This window comes from Phoenix dactylifera, unplaced genomic scaffold (genome assembly GCF_009389715.1).
Source record: "Phoenix dactylifera cultivar Barhee BC4 unplaced genomic scaffold, palm_55x_up_171113_PBpolish2nd_filt_p 000120F, whole genome shotgun sequence".
Lineage (NCBI taxonomy): Eukaryota > Viridiplantae > Streptophyta > Magnoliopsida > Arecales > Arecaceae > Phoenix > Phoenix dactylifera.
The window spans coordinates 1,185,397-1,195,550 of record NW_024067688.1 but is presented as its reverse complement, the minus strand read 5'-3'; the positions used below and the strand labels follow the sequence as shown (position 1 = coordinate 1,195,550).

Sequence of the window (10,154 nt, the reverse complement as noted above, 5' to 3'; positions counted from 1 at the left end):
GGATACTAAGGAATATTGAGACAGGAAACACATAGAGGATCCCAAAACTTACAACGAGGCGATATCAGATATCGATTCTGAAAAATGGCTGGAAGCTATGAAGTCAGAGTTTGACTCCATGCATTCCAACCAAATCTGGACTTTAGTAGATCCACCAGAACGTATTGTACCGATTGGATGCAAATGGATCTACAAAAGGAAGATAGGTTCGGATGGAAAGGTAGAGACCTATAAAGCAAGGCTAGTGACGAAAGGATATAGTCAGCGCGAAGGTATTGACTTTCAGGAGACCTTTTCACCTGTAGCCATGCTGAAATCCATCCGAACATTGCTTGCTATTGCAGCATTTCATGATTATGAAATTTGGCAGATGGATGTGAAAACTGCTTTCCTAGATGGATATCTTGATGAAAATATCTATATGGAGCAGCCTTTGGGTTTCACTTCCAGTGATGGAGATCACAAGGTCTGCAAGCTGCAAAGATCTATTTATGAACTAAAGCAAGCATCTCGAAGTTGGAACACTCGTTTCAATGATGCAATCCACTACAACAATTAAGGGCTGTCGCGACTCTATATTGCCGACGCTAAATGAAAGCGTCGGCATTTTTTTTTTTCCCGACGGTAACCGCCGACGCTTGTAAAGAGGGTCGGGAAAAAAACCATTACCGACGCTTATAAGCGTCGGCATAGGAAAAATACGATGACGCTTATAAGCGTCGTCGGACTTCACTCCTCCCACCACAAGACCTAATCGATCCCCTCTCCCCACAGGCCACAGCCCTAAATCCTCAGCCCTTCCGTCCCCTTCCGGCGACCGACCCCTTCCGTCCTCAGCCCTTTTCACCGATCTCCGCCGCATCTCCTTCCCCTCCTCCCCTCTCCGTTGGCCTCCTCTTCGTGGACGACTTCCTCCTCCTCCGCCGCAGAGCACTCGCACGGCGTTTGAAGTTTGGAGCCGGCAAGGATTATCTTCTTCTCTTGCTTCGATCATAGGATCATAGGATTATCTTCTTCTCTTTCAGAAGGAGAGAGCTCTGCCTGGAGATATTTATATATCTTTCTCTTTCTGTCTCCTTATTTTAGGAATGTTCATTCTTACTGTATTAGGTACTTGAGATCTACTGCTCTTCAGATCTAGATCTACTGCTCTTCAGATCTCTTCGTTGGCTTAGAAATTTGGGAAAGTTATCAAAGGAAGACTTGCTCTCTTATCAGGTACTTGAGAACTCGTTTCCCTCTTTTCCTTTTTTAATCTCCGATTTATGCTTTAGAATTCTCTGTAAATGTACAGATTCTGGCATTTCCTTTGCTTTGTTAGCTTATTTTCTAAGTTTTGAGATGGTAGTCTTGGAAATATATGGTTTCGTTTGCTCTCTTACTTTTATTTCACTGAGTTTGTCCGATTAGATTATGCATTTGTTTTGCTATTTTGTAAGTATTTATTAACTTTTATTAGGCACTATTTTATGCATACTGCTTGTTAATTTTGCTCTCTCATTTTGATAGCTATTTATTAAAAAGAACATAGCAAGAAGATACGACTAGCAACAATCATTAAAAAGAATCATGAGATGGAATGTTTCTCTCTCGCACTTCATGTTAAGGCTTGATAAATATTAGTTACAGTCTTGTAGTTAGCTAATATGCTATTCGAATATTTCTCTGTCTATTGAACAATTCAATGCATATTGGTTCAAAGAAAGCAGAAATGAGTTTGTTCATGTATGGATACAGTGTCATATGACTGTAAATGTGATACACAATGTAATAGGCGTCACTTTATTTTGTGATAAACAAAGAAAAATGTGCATTGAATTGATTGTATTGGAACTGTATTTGTTTAGGCTAACAGATATGAGTCTGTTCATCCATGGAACTGAATTTGTTTAGTGAAAGCAGAAATAAAAGCATATTGGTTCTATTAGTAGATGTGTAAAGTGATTCTTATATGCAGCCGTTAGCTGGATTGATTTTCATGTATGGAACTGAGTAATGGTAGCTAGATTGAACAGCAAGCTATTTACAATCAGCAAACTGTAATGCCTTGAACTAATTAGTAGGTCTTGAAAGCTGTTTTTAATCGGCTGTGGCTTGTAATGATAGATATTCAGTTAACAGATTGCCTTTTAAGCATCAATCCAACAATGAAAGGGTGTTTATATGCCCTTTTAGCCTCAACATGGATTGTTGTTTTTGTCCTTTGTAACAGATTGTCTCAACATGGATTTATATGCTTTGTGTTATAGATGACTTGTAAATAGATTGGCTTTGTAACATACTGGCTTTGCAATAAATTGGCTTTGTAACAGACTGGCTTTGTAATAAATTGGCTTTGTAACAAGCAGACTTTATAAATAGACATCAGTCTAATTACAATATAGGAAGAACATGATTACAATTTAAACACCAGCAACAAATCCATTGTCATTAACAGGTTTCACAATAAGTCAATACATTCTCATGGTAAGTAAGGTTGAGAAACAGATGCATTAGGCTTATATGGTAAGAAAATCACAATAATTGTGATCATCCAAGATAAGGCTACAAATCCAAGATAAGGCTTATAAGTAAGGTTGGAGCGTACCGTACCATACCGATTCAATACCGGTATCTAATACGGATGACATATTGTAATACATATATATAGCTCTTAAATGCAGGCTATGCAATCATTGAATTAATTGATTAAGTGCTATTTGTTTAACTTAATTTTGCTTGAGTCAGTGTACGCATGCATATTTTTGACTGTATCATTTACCTTGTTTTTTCTTAGAATGGACAAAAGTTGGATGAATAAGCCGAGATACAGTGACGAATATTTGAATGGAGTTCAGAATTTCATTAAATTTGCTTTTCAGAAATCTAATATGAATGGGAAGATTTTATGTCCATGTCGAAAATGTGTAAATGCTTCTTCTCTTGCTCCAAAAACTGTTGAAGAACATTTAGTGTAGAATGGTTTTACAAGAGGTTATACTGAATGGGTATTTCATGGAGAGTTGATATTGTCATCTCCATGTAACCAACCCTCGTATATAGAAGACACCTCTAGTTTTGCATCCAGTAATACAGAAAAAAAACCTGTAGGAGAAGATGATATAAGGGGCTTACTCAGAGATGCTCTTGGACATAGTATTAGAAATTTAACAGATATTAGTGGAGGACAAGAAGCAACTGAAATAGGTGATGAGCGTACAGCAACTGATTTTATGCATGTTGAAGAACATATACACTCTGATGATGACACAGCTCGGTATCATAACTTGCTGAAATCTTGTGATGAAGAACTATATCCGGGTTGTAAGAATTTTACAAAGATTTCTTTTCTTGTGCATTTATTCCATTTGAAGTATTTGAATGGGTGGTCTAGCAAGTCTTTTACTATGCTTCTCCAATTATTAAATGATGCATTTCCGGAAGGCATTACTTTGCCATCATCTTCTTATGAAGCCAAAAAATTAGTAAAAGAATTGAATCTTGGATATGAGAAGATACACAGTTGTCCGAATGACTATATTTTATTCTGTGGTGGAAATATTAACGAAGAGTCGTGCCAAATATATTATGTACCTGGAGTATGATCATACCGTAACTGACATGCCTTGTCCAATTGTTTGGGGTTATAAGTTGTTGTTATCATTTGGCTTTTATTATGTACTGTGTTCTTGTTATCATTTGCCTTTTATTACGTACTGTGTTCTTGTTATCATTTGCCTTTTATTATGTACTGTTAGTTCCCAAGCAATGGTGCAGTGCTAGACAGGTACTTGCTCCTCTATTTTCCAATTTTTGCGGCACAAGGATATAAATTGATCAGTACTTGTTGGTGTTTGTAAACAATATGGAGTTTAGTGGTGGATTTGGATGGTTGAATATTTTGAACCAATCCCATCATTTTGCAGGTTCTTGAACGGCTACATACAATTATTAAATTAACATGGATCAGGAAATCACCATATATTGAAAGGTATGCTTAACTGTTCATGTTGATACGATTTTGTCTTGTACAACTCTATTCAGATGAAAATTGAGATTGCTCAAAAATTCAGCCGGTGTCCATCTAATTGTATATAATCATTCCTTTTGTTCTCCCAAAGTTTATTCTGCTTATTAGGTTTATCACAAGTTTAGAAGCACATATAAATGTATCTAATATTATCTATCATGGAAGAAGCGAATGGTATATAATTACGTTTGGATGAATTTACTTGGTGTTAATTGTCTCTATCTGTATTAGTTCCTTTTTGGCAGCCCATCCTTCCCATCAGGAAACAAGATGGAAATCTTGAACTCTTGATTGAATCTTGGGTGAAAATATTTTGTATTTTAATCTCGTTTATAATTTAGATAGTCTGCTAATTATTTAGTTGTGGATTCTGTTGAATAGAAGCTCCTGCTGACTTGTTATTCTTCTGCTCAGATTGGTAGATGAGCTTGTTCTTTTGTATAAAGAATCTGCAGTAAGAAAGAGCCGTGAAGTTATCCGCAATCACATTTCACAATTACTATTGTTGATTCAGAAGTAAGAAAAAAATGCCCTATTTATTAATTGCATTTTTTACTCTTGCATTAGTTACTCTTGCATTTTTAAACAGATTTCAATTGCTTAAGTACTTGCTTAGGTAACAAAATGCACCGAGGAAAACGATTCAGAAATGTGGAGTTCCAGCAGTCTCAGGTGGGATCTTCTTCTACTCAGTCCATGCGATCCCAGCAGCCCCAGTAGCACGAGTCCGAGTCTCAGCATGAGTTCCAGTCTCAGCAACATCCAGGCCAGGAGGTTATGGATGACTTGCATATCCAAGGTAATTTGATTTAAAGTGCATATATTAAGTTCATTTACAATCTAATTATTTTAATTAATTTGCCTCCAATGTTTTAATTATTATTTTTTATAGATGAACAAGGGAGAGTGAGGTTGACACGGGGTTCCTCTCGAGCACGGGATGTGTGGCAGCTTCGTGAGGATGAGAAGATGGTCGTCGAATGCAACGAACTAGGGCAGCCCATCAAGAGGGCTGGAAGCCTTTTATCAAGTTTCTTAGGATCAGTTGCGCGTAGGGGTCAGTTGTGTCCGCTTAACTATCATAAGTGGAATGATATGCTTCCTTCTTATAAAGTTGAGCTTCTTAAATTTGTACAGATAAAGAATTGAATTTAATATTGTTAATTTGATAGCTACTGTATGTTAATTTGTTTACTATTATAAATTTAATTTTTCGATTTAATATTATTATAACATTCTTTATTTTGGTGTAGAAAAAGTTTGTGCTCCCTCTAGAGAGCCATGATTGGGTGCTAAAGTCCCTCAACCGCAAATGGAAAGAATATAAGTCGAAGTTGAAGGCCGACTGGAAGCGCGAGGGTATGACAGAGGAGGAGGTTGCTCGTGTTTGTCCTCCTGATGTATACCATCATCAGTGGAGGGAGCTTGTTCACTATTGGTTTTCCGAGAGAGGACAGGTTGTGTATTCTCTCTCAATACCTTATATAATATTTAATATATTTAATATATTACAATGTTTACTTTTTTCGTGGTAGACATATTCTGACATTGGTCGAGCCGCACGAGCATCTCAGACAATTCCTCACACTTCAGGCTCGAAGAGTTATGCGAGGCTCAGAGCTGAATTCGTAAGTTTTTTTGAAACTTTTTGAAACTCTTGTATCATATAGCATGTATCATGATATAGTTCTATAAGATGAAACTCTTCCAATATACTTTTTGTTGTAGATGGAAGACCATGGGAGGAAACCTGGTGAGGTGGAGTTCTATAAGATGACTCACACCCACCGAGATGGCAGCTTTGTCCGAGAGGAGTCGAGAGATATAGTTGTATGTACTTATTAATAATTTCTGCAATGATTTTTTATATATTTTAATTTTTCAAAAATTAATTTGATTGTTTTTTGAAAGATATAGGACAGAGCTATATCCCTTATTTCAGAGCGTATCAGAGAGTAATCTTCAATCGGCAACACCAGAGGTGTCGAAGCTCAGGTGTTTACCGAATTGATGGGCTCGGAGCGTTATGATCGAGTGAGGGGTTATGGCGTTGGAGTTACCCCCACTCAGTTGTCTGCAGTGGGTAGATATACTCAAGATGTTAGACAGAGTAGTAGCACTGCAGAGGTTAATGATCTGAAGGCAGAGATAAAAGAGTTGAAGCAGAGCCACCAAACAGAGATGCAATCTTTGAGGGCTCAGATTAATCAGATTACATCTTTGTTGCATCAGTTTGTCCCTCCTCAGGTAAATTACTACATCTACTTGAACATTTTGCATAAGTATCATATTTTTCTTAAAGAGCTTAACAATTTTTGTATTCTTAACTGCTTAAGTTTTTTTTATGCTTTTTAAGTACATTGTAAACGTAAATTAATAGTATGAATGTAATTTGACAATATGAATGTTTAGATAAATATGTTTGATTTTGTGTATATCTCGCTTAGTGTGTGTGGCTTTGATATTGTAAATAGGGTTTAAAAATTTTTCAAATTTTTTTTTAAAAAAATTAATATTCTAATGATGCTTTAAAGCGTCGTTAAAATTTTGACGAGAAATCAATTAGCGACGCTTTAAAGCGTCGGTAAGTTTGAATTAACGACGCTTTAAAGAGTCGGTAAATTGAACATTTACCGACGCTTTATAGCGTCGTTAAATTGCAAATAGCGACGCTTTAAAGCGTCGCTAAGTTTGCAATTGCCGACGCTAAAAAGCGTCGGTAAAGCGTTGCTACGTTTCGACGCTTTTCGACGCGTCGGAAACCATTTTCTCCACTGTAGCATAGGCGACGCTTTGCCGACGCTTTGGAAAGCGTCGGGATGTTTTTTAGCGACGCTTAAAAGCGTCGTTAAAGGCCAAAAAATGCGTCGCTAATGACCATTATTCTTGTAGTGATCAAAATGTTTGATTTCATCAAAAATGAAGAGCAACCATGTGTTTATAAGAAGGTTAGTGGGAGTGGTGTCGTGTTTCTCGTATTGTACGTGGACGACATTCTCTTGATAGGGAATGATATTCCCATGCTAACCTCGGTCAAGGTCTGGTTGTCAAAAAAGTTATCCATTAAAGATCTTGGGGAAGCATCTTATATTTTGGGGATTAAGGTCTATAAAGATAGATCTAAAAGGAAGCTTGGCCTATCACAGAAGATGTACATAGAGAAAGTACTAAAAAGGTTCAGCATGGAAAACTCCAAAAGGGGTCTCTTACCCCTATGGAATGGAATTCATCTCTCCAAGAAGATGTGCCCCAACACATCTGAAGAGATTCAACACATGAGCAAGATCCCGTATGCATCGGCAATAGGGAGCCTCATGTATGCCATGCTGTGTACACGACCTGATATAGCCCTTGCTGTGAGTGTCACTAGCAGATATCAGTCGAATCCAGGTGAAGAGCACTGGACAGCTGTGAAGAATATTCTTAAGTATTTAAGAAGAACTAAAGATTTATTCTTGGTCTATGGAGGAACATCAGAGTTAAAGGTAGAAGGGTACATAGATTCAGACTTCATGACTGATATCGATGATAGAAACTCTACATCTGGATATGTATGTCCTAGAAGCCAATCTGGCTGACACATTATTAATTTTAGGACATAATTTTGTACTTGACTATTTATTATTGAATAAATAAAAGGCATCTTTTTCATTCATATTATTTATGTGTCTATGAATCGTCCAAGAATTAATAAGATGATGATGCATATTCTTAAGAGTTAAGAATTTGAGCCATGTATCATTGGTGATTAATTTCTAAATGCTCCTGATCGACGGATCATCACGAGGACGGTGATCGATCCGATGAGATCAGTGCACACATTGCTTTTCTTGTGGATGGACGAGACTCGAGTCCATGGTGTGGTGACACTGAAGTAATAGTGCAGGTGCTTGTTAAAGAACAAGGGTACTGAGTGTGACCAAGATAAAAAGTCACTTGGATGTCTATCCACTCGTCAGTGACTTGCTTGATGTTGTAGTAGTGTGACTGGTCCTTTGACCTACGGTGCTTCGGCTACTCACAGTGAGGTTATTGTAGTTTGACTGCACGTATACATGGTCTCTAGACATACGGATCCATGCAGTGTAGATTGGCTGCAATAGGTTCACTATAGGAGTAGGGTATGCACCTATATGGAATCTATCGACCTTGGTAGATAAAGAAAGATCCTATGTGATTTATAAGACTGACTTCGTAAGACATCGGACGAGACAGTATACATAGTGGAGGAAGAGTTTTTCACTCTCGAACTTAAGTCGAATGAATCTTGACATATGACAGACGATGGGGTTTGACGAGTTGTCCATGACCTCCATCCTGTAGGGATCTACGATAGAAGGACTGTATCATACGATAACTGCACCTAGAGGTTCATCATTCCATTCTGCTGGGTAGCCACTACATGCTGCTAGGTGTCACTGGTGGATGGTGAGACTCACAGGGAATATCTTGATGATCGATAAACCCTGATGAGTTGAGTTGGAACTGTTCTAACCCATTGAAAGGAGTTTTCGATGATATTGTGATAGAAATCGCAATATATCTCACTACCAGTCAGAATAGAACCTATGGGGTCACACACACTAGAGGTATTGACCGATCCGATGGTTGAAATGTGATTATAAATTACGAGTAATCAATTCGATTGATAATCAGTTGAAGAAGAAACAATGGGAATTGATTAATTGGATTTAAAACACGAATCCTACTTGGAGTAGGATTCCTGGAATCCTAATTGGATTAGGACTGAGAATCCTACTTGGACTAGGACTGGGAGTCCTACTTGGAGTAGGATTCCTACAATCCTAATTAGATTAGGATTTTGAATTCAATATGGATTCCTACTTAGAATAGAATTCCTAGAAGTCCTAATTAGATTAGGACTTCGGATTCAAATAAAAGTCCTAATTGAATTAGGACTAAAATTGAATAAATCCTTATTGGATTAGGATTTCTTAAGTCCTAATTAATTATTAATCTAATGAATTATGATGACTCCTAATTTGATTAGGATTGAAGGGTTCAATTGAGTCATGGTTCAATCAAATCCTAATTGGATTAGAATTTGAAGGGAAACAAGTGCACCCAATCCTCTTTGGAAGAGGATTGAACCAACTAGGCTTAGGCCCCACGCCCCACTTAATTAGATCAAGTGGGGGCATGCGTGATGAAGGGTTAGGAGGGAGGGGTTGGCCGAAATCAAAGAGAAAAGTAGAGGGGCGTGCGCCCCTCCTCTTGGTTCCTAAAAAGAAAATAATGAAGCTACTAAAAGGTAGGAGCTCCATATGCCTTTATAAGGAGTAAAAGGCCAAACCCTAGGCATTATTCTTCCTCTCCTCTCCCTTGTGCCGTGGCCCCTTCCTCCTCTTGGTCTTCAGCCGCCATCAGCAAGGAAGAGAAAGGAGGAGGCGTGCATCACCTATTCCATCTTCTTCCCTGGTTCTAGCGCAAGAAAAAGAAAAGGCCGCGAAGAGCCTTGTGTTCTTCATCCTTCATCCCTTCTTCTTCCTCCTTCCTAAGGAAATCAAAGGTTGATTCAAAGGAAGGATTTCAGCCATCAAGAGTTGTCTCTGCAAGGGAGCTAGCACCCCGGGGAGACAAGAGAGCTTTGATCGGTTCTCTACTTCGTGTGGATACCCGTAGAGGCCGGATGCGTGTGCGGCTTCAAGCGAACCTTCTTCCAAAACTACGAACTTTAGTTTATGGTGACCATCTACCCGCACTAGATGAAGATCTAATCTTCCTAATGTTATTAAAAGTTTTAATCCTAATCTAACTACGAATAGTTTTTGAACAACGTTCATGAGATGAACGTCGATCCCGCGCATGCCACTTCCGCTGCATCTGAATTTTTTTTTAATTTTCTGCGGCATGGACGGATTCTCAAAAGAGGATACATATGAAAAAGTGGATGCCCTATAAGCCAATCATTTGATTGGTTTCTCTTTGTAATCCTCCAAATCATGTACTTTGACACTCGATATATATCAATAAAGGCATTGTGTTTCATCATTTGCTACTTATCTATTTTATTATTGGATGATGAACCCCATAAATTAGGACATTGGTTTTAGGGTTATGATGAGATCATACCAGTGAGACCTAAAATCCTAAAATCTTAATTTAGAATATTCCCAGTCAAATT

At 38.0% G+C, this 10,154-nt stretch overlaps 1 protein-coding gene across 1 annotated transcript; it reads left to right on the top strand.

The window, feature by feature from the left end:
• The first annotated feature begins 5,281 nt into the window (after positions 1–5,281).
• On the top strand, positions 5,282–5,968 carry LOC120104839. The gene is made up of 4 exons (XM_039116695.1): positions 5,282–5,466; positions 5,545–5,637; positions 5,738–5,839; positions 5,927–5,968. Exons 1-4 carry the CDS (start codon positions 5,371–5,373, stop codon positions 5,966–5,968), a joined length of 333 nt encoding a protein of 110 aa, XP_038972623.1. The 5' UTR covers positions 5,282–5,370.
• The last annotated feature ends 4,186 nt before the right edge of the window (positions 5,969–10,154 follow it).

Coding starts and splice junctions, on each gene's coding strand:
- LOC120104839 (XM_039116695.1), top strand. CDS start 5,371: ATGACAGAGGAGGAGGTTGCTCGTGTTTGTCCTCCTGATGTATACCAT. Junction 5,638..5,737: donor CGAGGCTCAGAGCTGAATTC/GTAAGTTTTTTT, acceptor TTTTTGTTGTAG/ATGGAAGACCATGGGAGGAA. Junction 5,840..5,926: donor AGGAGTCGAGAGATATAGTT/GTATGTACTTAT, acceptor TGAAAGATATAG/GACAGAGCTATATCCCTTAT.